The following is a 19,254-nucleotide window of genomic DNA, read 5'->3' as shown; positions in this document are numbered from 1 at the left end:
TTTACCGTGTAGATTTGTTATGAAGAATAAATGCAGAGTTGGCTTTATGGATGTGAAACCCATGCAGTCCCATGGTGGGGGCTTCATGCTGGGAAGGGCCATGCTTAGTTTATGCTCTATTGATCACTCAGAATTTTTAACATGCTTCAACAAGTGTGGTACATTTTCCTTTTGTACTGGGCCCCAAGTTTTATAATGAGTCCTGATTAAATGAGAACTGTGCTAACTTAATCTAAATTTGATTCCTTAATTCTTCCATTCTGGTTTAAGTCCTGATATTATTTCACCAGGTAGAAAATCATTTATAGCCGTTTTATAATGGAAACATCAGTGGAAATATTCAAAAAACAGTCTTTAGGAATAGAAAGAGTTTTGAGCCAAACTGAGGATTATAGCTTGGGAGACAGCCTCTCAGATAACTCTGAGGAACTGCTCAAGAGAAGCCTTCTTTTCAGGACAGTTTTATATCTTTTCAGAACAAAGAAAATCAAACAAGTTTAGGATACATCCCTTCAAGGTTTCCAAAAAAACCATATCAGCATGTGTACAGCAAGTCAGCATGTCATTGGCACCTGTGTAGGAAGTGTTATTATCAAAGGAGTACCAGCATTGGCATCCCAGAAAAGGAGGCACTTAATCTTTATTTTTAACATGGGCATTCTTTGCTTCTGGTCAGGGTAACTTTTTTTTTTTTTTTAATGATTAAAGCAGATGTACAATGTATGTTTGGTAAGCCGCAAACAGGCTATTTTAATTAGCATAAAATTCAAGTTAAATCATGTATTAGCCAGAATGATTTCCCCATATCCCAATATGTGAAAATTTCTTCCATTAAAATCAACCAAAAATTAAAATATAACAAAAGCAGGTTATTGTTCATAAAAAGGAAAATGTCTTTTAAATTATACACTAAAAATCAATATTAGAAGGCATTTACTACCATTCAAATGTTGAAAACATTACAGTAAATTATTAGTATATTTTGAAATAAACTATCATTTGACCTTTATTTGGGGGGTTGTGTTATGCTCAGTTAAAATAATTTTAATATCATAAATAATTGTCCAAAATTAGAAAGAGCCTTCTTGCTTTTCATACCTAAATGTCTTTCTACACCTGAATAGTCACACTGGTAACAATTTTAGTATCTGAAACTATTTTTCTTTGTTTATAACATGATGCCACCATTAGTACTTATACTTAAAATATTCATAGTGATATCTTTAATTTATTGACCACTTGTTGTATGCCAGTTGCCTGCGAAATGCTCTATATGTATTTTCTGCACATAATAACATTCACACATACACACACACACACACACACATACACACACAGACATCCTTATGAAAAGGGTATTACTATTTCCATTGGAATAATAACAATATTGAGGCTTACAGAGAATAGATAACTTGCCAAAGCCATATAGATAGAGCATGGGGCTTAATTTTGAAACTAATTTCTGAATTTTAAAGCCTGAGCTGTTAATCGATGTTTCAGTATTTTGCAAGCTGGCATCCAAGTACATATTCTCAGAACTCCATGACTTTATAAAATGATTTAAAACTGTTTGCATTCCCTACTAAATAATCTAACTGATAACCATATATGTATATTCTGGATCATCTGTATGATCTGAGAAGTTTTGTCTTCATGCTCCACAAGCATGTCTGGATTCTAGTAAGCTAGTAAGGAGGAAACCAGGCAGATTTAAAATATAAATGATTCCTCTAAGATCAGGAACAGGACAAGGATGTCCACTCTCATAACTTTTATTTAACATAGTTTTGGAAGTCCTAGCCATAGCAATCAGAGAAGAAAAAGAAATAAAAGGAATCCTAATTCCTTTTGGAAAAGAAGAAGTAAAACTGTCACTGTTTGCAAATGACATGGTACTATACATAGAAAAGCCTAAAGATGCTACTAGAAAATTACTAGAGCTTATCGATGAATTTGGTAAAGTTGCAGCATACATAATTAACACACAGAAATCTCTTGCATTCCTATACACTAACAATAAAAGATCAGAAAGAGAAATTAAGGAAACAATACCTTTTACCATCACATCAAAAAGAATAAAATACCTAGGAATAAACCTACCTAAGGAGATAAAAGATCTGTACTCAGAAAACTCTAAGATACTGATGAAAGAAATTAAAGATGATGCAAACAGATGGAGAGATACACCATGTTCTTGCATTGGAAGAATCAATATTGTGAAAATGACTATACTACCCAAAGCAATCTACAGATTCAATGAAATCCCTATCAAATTGCCAATAGCATTTTTCACAGAATTAGAACAAAAAATTTTACAGTGTGTATGGAAATACAAAGATCACAAATTACCAGAGCAATCTTGAGAAAGAAAAATGGAGCTGGAGGAATCAGCCTCCCTGACTTAAGACTATACTATGAAGCTTCAATAATCAAAACACTATGGTACTGGCGCAAAAACAGAAATATAGATCAATGGAACAGAATAGAAAGTTCAGAGATAACCCCAAGCACCTATGGTCACCTAATCTATGACAAAGGAGACAAGAATATACGATGGAGAAAAGTTTCTTCAATAAGCGGTGCTGGGAAAACTGGATGGCTAGATGTAAAAGAATGAAACTAGAACACTACCTAACACCACACACAAAAATAAACTCCAAATGGATTAAAGACCTAAATGTAAGGCTGTACACTATAAAACTCTTAGAGGAAAACATAGGCAGAGCACTCTATAATGTAAATTGCAGCAAGATCTTTTTTGATCCACCTCCTAGAGTGATGAAAATAAAAACAAAAATTAAAAATTGGAACCTAATTAAACTTAATAGCTTTTGTACATCAAAGGAAACCATAAACAAAACAAGAAGGCAATCCACAGAATGGGAGAAAATATTTACAAATGAAGCAACCGACAAGGAATTAATCTCCAAAATATACAAACACTCATGCAGCTCAATATAAACAAACAAACAAATAACCCAATCAAAAAATGAGCAGAAGATCTAAATAGGCATTTCTCCAAAGAAGACATACAGACAGGCAAAAAGTACATGAAAAGATGCTCAACATCACTAATTATTAGAAAAATGCAAATCATAACTACAGTGAGGTATCAGCTCACACCAGTCAGAATGGCCATCATCAAAAAATCTAGAAATAATACATGCTGAAGAGGGTGTGGAGAAAGAGAACATGCTACGCTGTTGGTGGGAATCTAAATTGGTACAGCCACAGTGAAGAACAGTATGGAGGTTCCTTGAAAAACTAAAAATAGAGCCATCATATGATCTAGCAGTCCCATTCCTGGGCATATATCCAGAGAAAACCATAATTTGAAAAGATAAATGCACCCCAGTGTTCACTGAAGTGTTGTTTACAATAGCCAAGACATGGAAGCAACCTAAATGTCTATCAACAGAGAAATGGATAAAGATTTGGTACATATATACAATGGAATATTACTCAGCCATAATAAAGAATGAAGTAATGTCATTTGCAGCAACATGGATGCCCCTAGAAATTATCCATACTGAGTGAAGTAAGTCAGACAGAGAAAGACAAATATCATGACATCACTTATATGTGGAATCTAAAAAATGGGTACAAATGAACATAGAGTCACAGATGCAGAAAACAAACTTATGGTTACCAGGGGGAGAGTATGGGAGGGATAAATTGGGAGATTGGGATTAACATATACACACTACTATATATAAAATAGATAACTACTAAAGACCTACTGTATAGCACAGGGAACTCTTCTCAATACTCTGTGATGACTTATATGGGAAAAAAAATCTAAAGAAGAGTGGACATATGTATATGTATAACTGATTCACTTTGCTATAGAGCAGAAACTAACACTTTAAATCAACTATACTCCAATAAAATTTTTTAAAAAATTAAAAAATAAAGTATAAACGATTCTCCACTAAATGAAAGACATATGGCATTTTGTTGTACTATACACATGAGTTTCTCAGCAATTCAGAGATGATGAGGGAAAATTGAATTATTACACAGCATGGTGTAATTAAAGGCATAGCAAATTCCAAAAGCTTGTGCCCTATCAGCTGGCTCCTTATTCTCATTGGCAAGGGCAATTTAGTTTCAAGAAATCTTCTGCAACATAAGATACATATTGTTATTTTAAATTTTATTGTTTTTATAGTTGTTCCTGTATTTGTAAACTTGTTTTGGTATTATAATTGTATACAGTTAAAAGTATAATGACATACCTGTTTTTATCTTTGGCTATATTTAAATATCATTAAAATAAAAATAATTTACATCTATATTGGGAGACTGAATTTTTTGTTTTTGTTTTTGTTTTTCTTTTACCTTAAAAGTTACTTGAAGGAGCTTTATTGGGTGACACTTCATGTGGCTAGTTGATTGTTTGTTAGCATCATATCATTAGTTTTTATTATTTTATGCTATGTTAATATTTTACTGACTGCTCCATCTTGATCCTTTTCATTTCCTCATTAGGCTTTTTTTTTTTGCCTGATTTTTGTTAATGTTTAAGCATTTAAAAGGTAAAGCATTTAAAGGTAAAGAATCATTCTAAAACAAGATTGATCTTGCTACTTTTTTATACTTTAAAATAAGTAAATTATAAATTTAAAAATAATAAATTAATCAGAGATCTACAAACTTAAAATATATCCTGAAAATCTTTTGCTCCCATTCTTTTCCATGCTATTGTTTCATCCAAGGGGGGCAAAAATACTGAAACTATTATGTATTTCTATTTATGTACAAGTGCTGTCCAGGGGCAGTAGCTCCTTCTTCCCATCTTTTATTTGAGAGGGAGCTAATCATCTACAACATAAAGCCATTCTGTATATTATTTTCATGTTAGGCTGTAGTTAAAATAAAATGCATCTACACTTCCATACATTACATTACTTGAAATGATGATGCTTTCTATTAAACTGTACTTCAATATTCTGTTTTACATGCAGCTGAATGTGGTGCATCTGCAATAAATAATGAAGGAATTTTGCTTTCTCCAAATTATCCACTCAACTATGAAAACAACCATGAATGCATTTATAGTATTCAAGTTCAAGCAGGAAAAGGAATCAATATTTCAGCCAGAACATTTCATTTAGCACAAGGAGATGTTCTTAAGGTAGGTGAACTCAGAATATTTATATTTTGATCATTTTAGTCATTAAATATACATTAATACATATATATGTGTGTATATGTATTTATAATCAACCATAAGTTGATTCTGCCATTCATAGATTTAAATTATACATTATTTCCCATTTTCTATCACTATTTTTGTTGAGATAGAATGCTTTGTTTCTAATGTTTATTTATAAGTTTTGATTTTATGATACATGAATTTAATGTTTCAATAGCACCCAAATAAGGACACTTTCATGCCAAATATGTTATATTCAATAAATATTATCTATGAAACATAGTAATTAATCCATAAAATGGCCATTTATTTATTTTTATTTTGATGTTTACTACGTAACTTATCTCTGTTGATACATGGATAACTCTTTGCATTTATGACAAAATTTTTATAATTTATGGATATATCAAACTAACAATGTCTATAAATTAAGAAAAATATACTCTGTTGATAATAAACATTAGGGTAAAATTTATTAATTTATTTTAAAAATTTGAAATAATCAAATTTAGAGATACAATTAAAGGGAGTTCCCTGGCAGTCCAGTGATTAGGACTCAGTGCTTTCACTGCCATGGACCTGGGTTCAGTCCCTGGTCAGGAAACTGCAAGCTGTACAGCACAGCCAAAAAATTTTTTTAAATGATGCAATTTTAGGCAAATAAATATTTTCATACATGCTGATGCATATTTTGCAAAGTAATTGTTTTGGTGAATGTAGTTTATATTCATTATTGGAATAAAAGTAAACACTTCTATAAAATCACATTTAAATATTTAAAAATGATCACATACATTTTTTTTCTCATTATTGAGATTTCCTTAATCCAGGTAAGAAATTCAATGTATCTCTGTTTTCACAAATCTTGAAAAAAATTGTGATTTCCCAGGTTGACTGGAGTGGTGGATTTTTATTTAAGCAGTGATTTTAAGATTGTTGGTTATGTTCTTCTTTTAAAAAAAATATTAATTTAATGATAATTGATGGTTCTCTAACACAAACAGTTTTGTATGCTTGTAAGATTTGTGTAGACATGGGAAAGATTTCCTCCAATACACCTGGATATATAAAATTTTAGTATTAATTTAGTGCTATTCCTATTTTTTGTGTTTTTCTCATATTGGCAACAGAAATTCACTGCATAATATCTTCAACTTCCAGTTCATTTTTTGTATTTTCCTGTTAAAATAAGTTTATTTGCTAAATTGAGGTCAACGTTGAGATTAATGGGTTGCTTGCACTTAGAACTAAGGCAGTGGTGTTTTTTGTGTTTTGTTTTTTTATTTATTTTTTTTTTTTTTGGTTTTTTTTGCTAGCTGTGGGGAAAAAAATGTATTGACAACATAGATCAGAAGTGTGAGTGTAGCTACTAATCTGTATCAATAAGCAACAATTATAAACACATATTTATAAATTAAAAGTCAGGAAATGCTTCCCCATGCCTACCACAATCCTTCCTAAAATAGTTCTCTGTTCTCAGTGATGCTGGAAATTTATACATTACTTTTCCATACTGATTGATGTTTATTTTGAAAATTCATTTGTGATAAGAGGTGATGCCTTTCAAAAAATAGCCCTAATATGTTTCTCAGAGTGCTTTCTGACTAATGTCTTACTTATTTGGAGTAAGGTCACATGCATTGTAGTCTGTTACATTGAGGAAGGATGGGACCTCAATAATAGTGACAATGTGAGGTGATGTGATGGTGATAGATAAAGGAAGGCAGAAAAACTTGACATAAGACCCTTTAGTGGATTTCATTAAGTAATGATTTTTCTTTCATGAGTGAAAGTATGAAATTTTATATTGCCAGAAATTTTTTAAAAATTGTATCTTTCCTAGAATAAATATATGTTTTTCAAAGTTGAAAAGATTATATACTAAATATTAACCTGGAACCACACCAATTCAACTATCCTTCTACTGATAGTCTAACCTAATTTATTCTAAATTATTACTTTAAAAGAATTTCAGTAAGCCATACTATAGAGACAGTTTGAGATGGGCTTTTAAATGCTGTCTGTCTTCATGGTCTCTCCACCAGTGTAAGATGTAAAATGTCTGTATGTTATTCTTCTTATTAATCCCTTGGACAACTATTAGTTCAAAGATACCTATTGACACAGGCACAGTTAGGCATCCACAAGTAGACTATGTACTCTGCAAAGGACAAATGATTAATTCTTAAAGATTAATAAACCAAACTTCTCTCAGGATGATAGGTTGTTTGCTAACTGCAAACTAATCCATGAGAACCTATCCTCATCCCCAGCACTTTCCAATGTTAAACCTAGTAGAGTCAGTTCTCTTTCTCCATTCCAACTAGGACATAAGAAATAAGAGAAACAATTAGCCCATTATAGATCCCTCTGTTCCTTGACTGAGAGGTTTGAAAGCATTGTTTTTCTTTATGTGGTAGGATTGGCTACATTCTTTGAAATGACATTCTCTTGTAATCTTTAAGAGAGTATAACGCTTAGAAGAAGGTTTTGTTTTGTTTTGTTTTCTGGTTTCATTTATTGTATAACATCACTGTATTGGATTCTGACAAAAACAAAAACAGCAACAACAATGAAAAAATAATGTGTTATTGTTATCTATAACTGCACACACACATATATACACACACACAAACAACTTTCCTTTCTGAGAGCTCATCATCCAGTCTGATGCTTACCCGCTCTCTCTCTCCCTCCTCCTTTTTATAAACACATTAATTTTTAAATTTTATTTTATATTTTATTTTTTAATTTTTTTAGAACTTTTATTGAGATACAGTTAACATACAATAAACTGCATATATTTAGAGCATACAATTTGGTATCCAAATCTCCCAATTCATTCCCCGCCAACCCTCCCTGCTTTCCCCACTTGGTATATGTATTGCCCAAGCGAGCACTGCTTTCCCCACTTGGTGTCCATATGTTTGTTCTCTACATCTGGGTCTCTATTTCTGCCTTGCAAACGGGTTGATTTCTGCCATTTTTCTATACTCTGCATATATGTGTTAATATACGGTATTTGTTTTTCTCTTTCTGACTCACTTCACTCTGTGTGACAGTCTCCAAGTCTGTCCATGTCTCTAGAAATGTCCCAGTTTCCTTGCTTTTTACATCTGAGTAGTATTCCATTGTATATATGTACCACATCTTCTTTATCCATTCATCTGTTGATGGACATTTAGGTTGCTTCCATGTCCTGGCTATTGTAAATAGTGCTGCAATGAACACTGGAGTGCATGTGTCTTTTTGAATTATAGTGTTCTCTGGGTACATGTGCAGCAGTGGGATTGCTGGGTCATATGGTAACTCTATTTTTAGTTTTGCAAGGAACCTCCATACTGTTCTCCATAGTGGCTGTATCAATTTACATTCCCACCAACAGTGCAAGAGCATTCCCTTTTCTCCAGACCCTCTCCAGCATTTACTGTTTGTAGATTTTCTGATGATGCCCATTCTAACCAGTGTAGTTTTGATTTGCATTTCTCTCATAATTAGTGATGTTGAGCAGTTTTTCTTGTGCCTCTTGGCCATCCGTATGTCGTCTTTGGAGAAATGCCTATCTAGGTCTTCTGCCCATTTTTTGATTGGGTTGCTTGTTTTTTTGATATTGAGCTGGATGAACTGTTTATATATTTTGCAGATTAATCCTTTGTTGATTTGTTTGCAAATATTTTCTCCCATTCTAAGGGTTGTCTTTTTGTCTTACTTATTCTTATAGTTTCCTTTGCTGTGCAGAAGCTTTGAAGTTTCATTAGGTCCCACTTACTTATTTTTGTTTTGATTTCCATTATTCTAGGGGATGGATCAAAAAAGATCTTGTTGTTGTTTACATCAAAGAGTGTTCGTCCTATGTTTTCCTCTAGGAGTATTATAGTGTCTGGCCTTATGTTTAGGTCTTTAATCCATTTTGAGTTTCTTTTTGTGTATGGTGTTAGGGAGTGTTCTAATCTCATTCTTTTACATGTAGCTGTCCAGTTTTCCCAGCAACACTTATTGAAGAGGCTTCCTTTTCTCCATTGTATATCCTTGCCTCCTTTGTCATAGATTAGTTGACCATAGTTTATCTCTGGGCTTTCTATCCTGTTCCATTGATCTATATTTCTGCTTTTGTGCCAGTACCATACTGTCTTGATCACTGTAGCCTTGTAGTATAGACTGAAGTCAGGAAGCCTGATTCCACCAAATCCATCTTTCCTTCTCAAGATTGCTTTGGCTATTCGGGGTCTTTTGCATTTCCATACAAATTGTAAAACTTCTTGTTCTAGTTCTGTGAAAAATGCCATTGGGAATTTGATGGGGATTGCATTGAATATGTAAATTGCTTTGGGTAGTATAGTCATTTTCACAATGTTGATTCTTCCAAGCCAAGAACATGGTATGTCCTTCCATCTGTTTGTATCATCTTTGATTTCTTCCATTAGTGTCTTGTAGTTTTCTGAGTACAGGTCTTTTACCTCCTTGGTTAGGTTTATGCCTAGGTATTTTATTCTTTTTGCTGCAATGGTGAATGGAATTGTTCCCTTAATTTCTCTTTCTGATCTTTCATTGTTAATGTATAGAAATGCAAGAGATTTCTGTGTGTTAATTTTGTATCCTGCAACTTTACCAAATACATTGATTAGCTCAAGTAGTTTTCTGGTGGCATCTTTAGGATTTTCTATGTATAGTATCATGTCATCTGCAAACAGTGACAGTTTTACTTCTTCTTTTCCAATTTGGATTCCTTTTATTTCTTTTTCTTCTCTGATTGCTGTGGCAAGGACTTCCAAAACTATGTTGAATAGTAGTGAAGAGAGTGGACATCCTTGTCTTGTTCCTGATCTTAGAGGGAATGCTTTCAGTTTTTTACCATTGAGAATGATGTTTGCTGTGGGTTTGTCATATATGGCCTTTATTATGTTGAGGTAGGTTCCCTCTATGCCCACCTTCTGGAGAGTTTTTATCATAAATGGGTGTTGAATTTTGTCAAAAGCTTTTTCTGCATCTATTGATATGATCATGTAGTTTTTTATCCTTCAGTTTATTAATATGGTGTATCACATTGATTGATTTGCATATATTGAAGAATCCTTGCATTCCAGGGATAAACCCCACTTGATCATGGTGTATGATCCTTTTAATGTGTTGTTGGATTCTTTTGGCTAGTATTTTGTTGAGGATTTTTGCATCTAAATTCATCAGTGATATTGGTCTGTAGTTTTCTTTTTTTGTAGTATCTTTGTCTGGTTTTGGTATCAGGGTGATAGTGGCCTCATAAAATGAGTTTGGGAGTGTTCCTTCCTCTGCAATGTTTTGGAAGAGTTTGAGAAGGATGGGTGTTAACTCTTCTCTAAATGTTTGATAAAATTCACCTGTGAATCCATCTGATCCTGGACTTTTGTTTGTTGGGAGATTTTTAATCACAGTTTCAATTTCATTACTTGTGATTGGTCTGTTCATATTTTCTGTTTCTTCCTGATTCAGTCTTGGAAGGTTATACCTTTCTAAGAATCTGTCCATTTCATCCAGGTTGTCCATTTAATTGGCATATAGTTGCTTGTAGTAGTCTCTTATGGTGCTTTTTATGTCTGTGGTGTCCATTGTAACTTCTCCTGTTTCCTTTCTAATTTTATTGATTTGAGTCCTCTCTCTCTTTTTCTTGATGAGTCTTGCTAGAGGTTTATCAATTTTATTTATCTTCTCAAAGAAGCAGCTTTTAGTTTTATTGATTTTTGCTATTGTTTTCTTTGTTTCTATTTCATTTATTTCTGCTCTGATCTTTATGATTTCTCTGCATCTACTAACTTTGGGTTTTGTTTGCTCTTCTTTCTCTAGTTTCTTTAGGTGTAAGGTTAGATTGTTTATTTGGGATTTTTCTTGTTTCTTGAGGTAGGATTGTATAGCTATAAACTTCCCTCTTAGAACTGCCTTTGCTGCATCCCATAGGTTTTGGATGGTTGTGTTTTCAGTGTCATTTGTCTCTAGGTTTTTTTGGATTTCCTCTTTGATTTCTTCACTGATCTGTTGGTTATTTAGTAGCGTATTGTTTAGCCTCCATGTGTTTATGTTTTTTACAGTTTTTTTTCCTGTAATTGATTTCTAATCTCATAGCGTTGTGGTCAGAAAAGATGCTTGATATGATTTCAATTTTCTTGAATTTACCAAGGCTTGATTTATGACCCAAAATGTGATCTATCCTGGAGAATGTTCCATGTGCACTTGAGAAGAATGTGTAATCTGCTGTTTTTGGATGTAATGTCCTGTAGATATCTATTAAATCATACTGATTTATTGTGTCATTTAAAGCTTGTGTTTCCTTATTAATTTTCTGTGTGGATGATCTGTCCATTGGTGTAAGTGGGGTGTTAAAGTCCCCCACTATGATTGTGTTCCTGTTGATTTCCTCTTTCATAGTTGTTAGCATTTGCCTTATGTATTGAGGTGTTCCTATATTCGGTGCATATATATTTATAATTGTTATCTCCTCTTCTTGGATTGATCCCTCAATCTTTATGTAGTTTCCTTTCTTGTCTCTTGTAACATTTTTTATTTTAAAGTCTATTTTATCTGATATGAGTATTGCTACTCCAGCTTTCTTTTGATTTCCATTTGCATGGAATATCTTTTTCCATCCCCTCACTTTCAGTCTGTATGTGTCCCTAGGTCTGAAGTGACTCTCTTGGAGATAGTATATATATGGGTCTTGTTTTTGTATCTATTCAGCCAGTCTGTGTCTTTTGGTTGGTGCATTTAGTCCATTTACATTCAAGGTAATTATTGATATGTATATTCCTATTACCATGTTCTTAATTGTTTTGTTTTTGTTTCTGTAGGTCCTTTTCTTCTCTTATGTTTCCCACTTAGAGTAGTTCCTTTAGCATTTGTTGTAGGGCTGGTTTGGTGGTGCTGAATTCTCTTAGCTGTTGCTTGTCTGTAAAGCTTTTGATTTCTCCCTCAAATCTGAATGAGTTCCTTGCTGGGTAGAGTATTCTTGGTTGTAGGTTCTTCCCTTTCATCACTTGAAGTATATCATGCCACTCCCTTCTGGCTTGCAGAGTTTCTGCTGAGAAATCAGCTTTAAGCTTATGGGAATTCCCTTGTATGTTATTTGTCATTTTTCCCTTGTTGCTTTTAATAACTTTTCTCTGTCTTTAATTTTTGTCAATTTAACTACTATATGTCTTGGTGTGTTTCTCCTTGGGTTTATCCTGCCTGGGACTCTCTGCACTTCCTGGACTTAGGTAGCTATTTCCTTTCCCATGTTAGGGAAGTTTTCAGCTAGAATCTCTTCCAATATCTTCTCGGGTCCTTTCTCTCTCTCTTCTCCTTCTTGGACCCCTATAATGCGAATGTTGATGCCTTTACCATTGTCCCAGAGGGCTCTTAGGCTGTCTTCAGTTCTTTTCATTCTTTTTTTTTTCTTTATTCTTTTCCGCATCAGTGATTATCACCATTCTGTCTTCCAGGTCACTTAGTCGCTCTTCTGCCTCAGTTAATCTGCTGTTGGTTTCTTCTAGTGTATTTTTTATTTCAGTTATTGTGTTGTATATCTCTGTTTGTTTGCTCTTTAATTCTTCTAGCTCTTTGGTAAACTTTTCAATCTTTGCATCCAGTCTTTTTTTTTTCAAAGTCCTGCATCATCTTCACTATCATTATTCTGAATTCTTTTTCTGTAAGGGTGCCTATCTCCTCTTCATTTAGTTGTTTTTCTGGGGTTTTATCCTATCCCTTCATCTGGTATAAAGTTCTCTGCTTTTTCATTTTCTGTATCTTTCTGTGGCTGTGGTTTTCAGTTCCATAGAACGGAATACTGCTGATACTGCTTGATACTGCTGTCTGCCCTCTTGTGGAGGAAGCAATCTAGGAGGCTCATGTGTGCTTCCTGATGGGAGGAACTGATGGTGAGTAGGGCTGGGTGGGAGGAGCTCAGTAAGACTTTAATCCGATTTGGTGGGCGGAGATCAGTAAAACTTTAATCTGCTTGTCTGCCAATGGGTGGGGCTGTGTTCCCACCTTGTTTGATGTTTGGCCTGAGGCTACCTAGCAGTGGAGCTTACAGGCTCTTTAGTGGGGCTAATGGCAGACTCTGGAAGGGCTCACGCCAATGAGCACTTCTCAGAACCCCTGCTGCCAGTGCCCCTGTCTCCTTGGTGAGCCACAGCTGCCTCCCACCTCTGCCAGCAACCCTCCAACACCAGCAGGTCGGTCTGATTTGGTCTCCTATGGGGTCACTGCTCCTTCCCCCTGGGTCCTGGTGGGCACACTTTTTTGTGTACACTCCAAGAATGAAGTCTCTGTTTCCCCCAGTCCTGTGGAGGTCCTGCAATCAGATCCCGCTGGCTTTCAAAGTCTGATTCTCTGGGGATTCCTCCCCCCATTGCTGGACTCCCAGGTTGGGAAGCCTGATGTGGGGCTCAGAACCCTCACTTTAGTGGGTGGACTTCTGCAGTATAACTGTTCTCCAGCTTGTGAGTCACCCACCCAGCATTTATGGGATTTGATTGTAATGCGATTGCTCCCCTCCTACCATCTCATTGCAGCTTCTCCTTTGTCTCTGGATGTGGGGTGTCTTTTTTGGTGAGTTCCAGTGTCTTTCTGTCGATGGTTGTTCAGCAGTTAGTTGTAATTCCGGTGTTCTTGCAAGAAGGAGTCCACATCTACTCTTTATTCAATACATGTTTACCACAAATTTAGATCCACATCCTCTTTTTCTTTTCCTTCATTCTTGGTCTAGCTTCACTTGCTTACAGGATGCCATGTGCAGAGGCCTCACACCCATGGCTTCAGACCAGAGCTCCTGGTGTGAAATGGCTGCCCTGGACATCTCAGCTCCGTGGGGCGGGGCCACATCACATTAATTATTTTGTAACCACACTAGTAAAGTTTCGGTACATCTGGGGAAAATTGGTTCAGTTGGTCTGCACCTGGGATTAAGGATTTTTATAAGGCTCTCCAGATGTTTTAATGACCAGCAGATTTGGGAATTATGAATGTATCTTTCCGTGGTTCTGTTCCTTTCAATGGGCAAGAATATTGAACTTCTCAGTCCCTCACTCGAAATACATAACTTAATTAATTCTTTTAATTAACATTTATAGTTGGTGATTATTATATGTAGGCTCTAAACAGTCAATAGTGAAAAGCTCTCTTTGTCAGCTGGATAGGACAAAAGCTGAAAACCAATCAGAAATACTGTTTATGTTTTTGTTGTTGCTGTGTTTGTTTTTATTTTCAGAAAAAGCCTAAGCACTTTGTTTAGATAAAGGAATGTAGCAGGGAAAAAAATTCAAGGCAGTCCAGCATTGTGAAGTGTAAATACTTATTTATTATGCAAAATGTAGACTAAATGGATGGTTATGGAGAAGAGCCAGTAAAAATAACCCCAAATTGGTTTTGAGAGTCCAAAAGAAAAGATTAGGAGATTTATATCATATTTATGAAAAACTGGATAGTTGAAGGACTTAATAACATTCTTTTAGAAGTATGATGAGAAGGTTATTAATGTATTGCTATTGTTTCCTAAGATGTATTATTTTCAAATTCTTTCATAACCCATTTGTGAGTCTTTGGCAGTACCACTTGTGAGAGCCTAATGTTAAATTTTCAGTAATTTTGTGAGCTGGCTGTTAAACATAGCGTTATTAAAAATTAAAATATGTTACAATTAGATTACAATTAAATTAACATAAAATTTAATATTAAAACAAAGGTAATAAATGCAACTTTTCACTTATTTTACTACTTTAACTGTTATCTGTGCTTTTGGGGCTAGTTATGTATATTGTATCTCTATGTTGGAAATATGATGTCATGTTGTACATCTCTTCCCAACTCTGTATTCAACAATGTCACAGTGATAGCTTGATATTGGCCACAGTAAAAGTGTTTATATTGCAGAAATTGGCAGATACTACAAATCCTGACTTGATTTATTGCTTTGCTCATTGTCAAAACGTAAGTTGAAATGGGTTGTATTTATAGCCGTTATATTATGAATTGCACAGGAAATTGAGAAAATATCTTTTCTAGTATTTGAAAACTATTATTCAGTTTAACAAAGATGTTGGTCATATCATTTACAAACCAGTGAAGTTCTGATATAACATTGTTTTTGATGTTTCATTTTCATCTCACTTGTTAACAACAACAAAAATCAAGCAATGTTCATTTAAGAAAAGCTTTTGGGGGACTCGAGGTGGGGGAGAGTCAAGGAAGGGAGGGAATATGGGGATATGTGTATAAAAACAGATGATTGAACTTGGTGTACCCCCCAAAAATAAATTAATTAATTAATTAAAAAAAGAAAAGAAAAGCTTTTGTCTGTAAGTTAAAGTTGAAAGTTGCAGCTACAAAAGTTTGAGAAAAAATACTGAAAGCATTCTGTAAGAATCAATTAACTCTACGGAATTTACAATAATGAATATTGTATATTTTATTACTGTGTATAAATAGCATGCTATACATTCCTTAAATCACCAATTCATAAACAACAGTCTATGGGCCAAATCAGGACTGACACCTGTTTCTGTAAATACAGTTTTAATAGGAGAAAGCTATGTTCATTCATTCACATATTGTCTATGGCACTTTTGTGCTAAAAGGGCAGTACTGAGTATTTGCCACAGAGATGTTAGGCTTCCACAGCCTAAAATATTTACCATGTAAACCTTTTCAGAAAAAGTTTGTCAATCTCTATAAAAGTTGCTTTAAGAAAATGTATATATGGATATATACATTCACCAGTTTGGTTTGTTTGAGAACTGGTTTTAAAATATATTATAGCTACACCAGTGATCTCTTAAGTCTACCACATGTATCTACCAACTCTGCTTGTTGTTCACTGGTAATCCTCTGTTAATATTTCTCCCTTCAAAAGCACTCTCTAAATATCCATTTGTATAGAGTGCTATATTAGGCCTCATAAAACCGTTCCCTTTCTCCCATATCACAGAATTGAAGTGATGTGTGACATGCCAATCAGTTTTGATGGTAGAGTTGGGACTTCAACAGAACCACAAAGCTAAGGACCCTGAAAACCTGACCTCACTGAAACATATTAGCTCTTATAATTGAGTACACATTATATAACTATTGTAATGACATAAATATTTGAGTACAAACAAATGTTCTCTGTTACATATCATCTTTAGAAAGAGCATAAGATTAAAATATTGTCCTTTTTAACAATTGTAAACATTGCTTTTTCTTTTTCATTCAAAATTTGAGATCCAATGCAACTTATTAGAAAAAAGTATTTAAATCTCAAATTGACCTATAAAACAAATGGCCAAAATGAAAAGTCTAGTATCCATGAGCAGGAATGATTTGAAAATTTATATGATTATACTCATGTGCATGTGTAATTTCTCTCTTTTGATTTTACTTTTTCTTGTACTTTTTGTTCTCGGCTTCATATGACACCTTATTTGCTAATTCATTGGAGAAATGACTGGAAATATGCTTTCTAATCATATATTTATTATGTCATTAAAAACAACAACAGTTCTGAGTGTGCATAAGCAGTTCATCATGATAGGGTTTGACCTTCCAGATGTAGGAGGGTCTGTACACCATAACTAATTTCAGGCTCTGATTCATTACAAAAGGTTTGATAATTGAAACATGGCAACATTAAGTTCTAGTCTGTTCTAGTGTAAGCCAACCAAATTATTTGAAACTTTATAACAAATTAGTCTTATCAAAAGCTTCATTAATGTTATAAAACTCCTCAGTGCCTTTCACAATACTAATTATTAAGAAAACTTGAAATTCTACATTTGACATAAAAGTTAAATCTTCATTATCTGAATTAGATGCTAAGTAACTGAGAATATTGCTATGAGGAGCACCAGAGTCCTCTCTCTTCCAATCAAAAAATAGACTGTTGCAGTTACCTTATCCTTTTTTAGCTTTCTAAAATTTCTGAAAAATAAAAATAGATATTAAGACATATCTTAAAAATAATAATATACTTTGAAGGGAAAAATATTAACAGAGGATTACCAGTGAACAATAAGCAGAGTTAGTAGATACATGTAGTGGACTTGAGATCACTGGTATGGCTAGAAAATATTTTAAAAGCAGCTCTCAAACAAACCAAACTGGTGATGTACATATTCATATATATGCTTTTTTAAAGTAACTTTTATAAAGAGAGATTGACAAAGGAAAAATAAAATAGGCTCAAATAAATAAAAACATACTTAAAGACCCTGATTTTAAGTAGAAAAGAAATGAGAAGTAATAATCTCAAAATTTCTATGTGGTTATGATCAGACCCAATGTAATCACTCTGTATTGTAAATTTATTTTTAAAGGAAAGGCACATTTTGTTTTATTTTCTTATTTATATAATTGCATTCATGTCTACTTCAAATGTAATTTGTCTGTGGCTATGGTGCTTGTCCTTCCTGTTGCCTTTATGTGCCCATATGTATTTAAATACATTTGAAGGATTTTATTGACAAGTTGAACAGCATTAACTTGATCATAACTATAAAACACTTCTCTTTTTAAAGCCTTCCTAATTAACACTTGCTTTTCATTTTGACTTAATAATTTTATCCATGCTTCCAAAATTTCATAGCTGAATGATCACACTTCATTTTACTTTGATAATTATAGAGGTGCTTCTACATTATTTGTTTTCCACCTTTTGACTTTACATTGTTAAATAAATTGTAGTTAGTTTTGGTGCTGAATTAGATCCTCCCAGGTGAGTTTAAGATAATTCTTTTCATTTGAAAATGTTAGCTCCTTTTTCATAGCTTTTTCATCAATGAGTATTTTAAAAATTATTTATTAAAGTTTCTTTTGAAAAAGAAAAAAATATGCTTCTATCTTGAAAAATAGAAAAATTCAATATACATATCTCTCATGGCAGACAATATTGGATTGTTTGTTTTTAATATTCTTCAGGTTAAGAAAACTAAATATGTGTTGAATTATCATGTTACTTTTTGCATTATTATATATAGGATTGATTTATATATATGGAGTAAAATGATTTCTGCTATCATTAAACTTTTTTCTTTTTTTAACCACTGAAAATTTGAGGAAAAAAAATTAGGCGAGACCTTTTTAAAAATTAAAAGCACATTTCAATTTCTGCTTACTCAATTGCAACAATTAGTTATTTAGTTTATATTTCCCCTTTATTTGGCTGTTTTTGACAAACTGAAAGTTCTTAAAATGTATCCACACCTGAAATCAGAACTAGTTGAGTCCAAGAAAAAATTATTTATATTTCACATGCAAATGAAATTGTATGTTGGTGAGCAGTAAGAGAAATAAAAGGAAAGTATTCTATGGGGTTACCTTGACAGTATTAACCACAAATAAGATCCACTGGCTCCATTGGTCACATGGTTTGATTGTGAATGTGTAGCTCCAACCACAGGATTCATAAACTACAGCATATATAGAGTCATAACAAACTGTATTCAGAAGTGAATTTCTGAGCATATTGACTATTTGAAACTCATAGACATGAGAGGTGGATTTACCGGCAAGCAATGTTTCCTTGTCTCTGAATTATTTCTGATGACTACTATTCTTAAGATATGAAAAGTTGACTCTTATGTAATCAAACAAAAAAACATTCCTGAGCTAACAAACCTCAACATTTGGTTCAGCTTTGTTGAAGACAAATTCTTGCTGGTAAATAAAACAGAAATGTATTTGTATGATAAATTAGATTCTATGAGGAGTCCTGATACTCCTGTATAATTCTAGGAAATTAGTTTATACAGTCTATTATCTAGTAGTCAAATACTCTTTAAACAGTCAACACAGTCTTTAAAAAATTGACAGAAAGACCCAAAAAGAAGAGGAAGACCAGTAAAATGTTTGCTGTTAGGAATTCAGTGAGCATGTTGGATTGATTTTACAACTCACTTCCTCTCTTTCTTATTTCCACTCCTTCTCAGTGGTAATAAAACAAGTAAATATACTGGTGGAGCCTAGAGGGTGCACATGAAGCTGTAGATTCCCTAAGGCACAAAAGGAGAGAGCAGGAAACACCTGGACACAGGAGACTTCAGAACCTCTGAGCAGAAAAGTTATAATGTTGTTAGAAAAAAATACTAGGAGCTGTGAACAAAAGCTACATTTGT

General features: G+C 33.6%; 1 protein-coding gene across 2 annotated transcripts in view; it reads left to right on the top strand.

Moving 5' to 3' along the window:
* CSMD3 (CUB and Sushi multiple domains 3) overlaps nt 1-19,254 on the top strand; it is a 1,219,369-nt gene that overhangs the window by 888,364 nt on the left and 311,751 nt on the right. For both annotated transcript variants that reach the window (XM_057736100.1, XM_057736099.1), the window contains one exon: nt 4,968-5,137. In XM_057736100.1, the coding sequence (XP_057592083.1) occupies nt 4,968-5,137 (170 nt within the window). The remainder of the gene's footprint in view (nt 1-4,967; nt 5,138-19,254) is intronic.

This window comes from Hippopotamus amphibius, chromosome 5 (assembly GCF_030028045.1).
Source record: "Hippopotamus amphibius kiboko isolate mHipAmp2 chromosome 5, mHipAmp2.hap2, whole genome shotgun sequence".
Taxonomy (NCBI): domain Eukaryota; kingdom Metazoa; phylum Chordata; class Mammalia; order Artiodactyla; family Hippopotamidae; genus Hippopotamus; species Hippopotamus amphibius.
The sequence above is the reverse complement of the archived record's forward strand: the minus strand, read 5'-3'. Positions and strand labels throughout refer to the sequence as shown.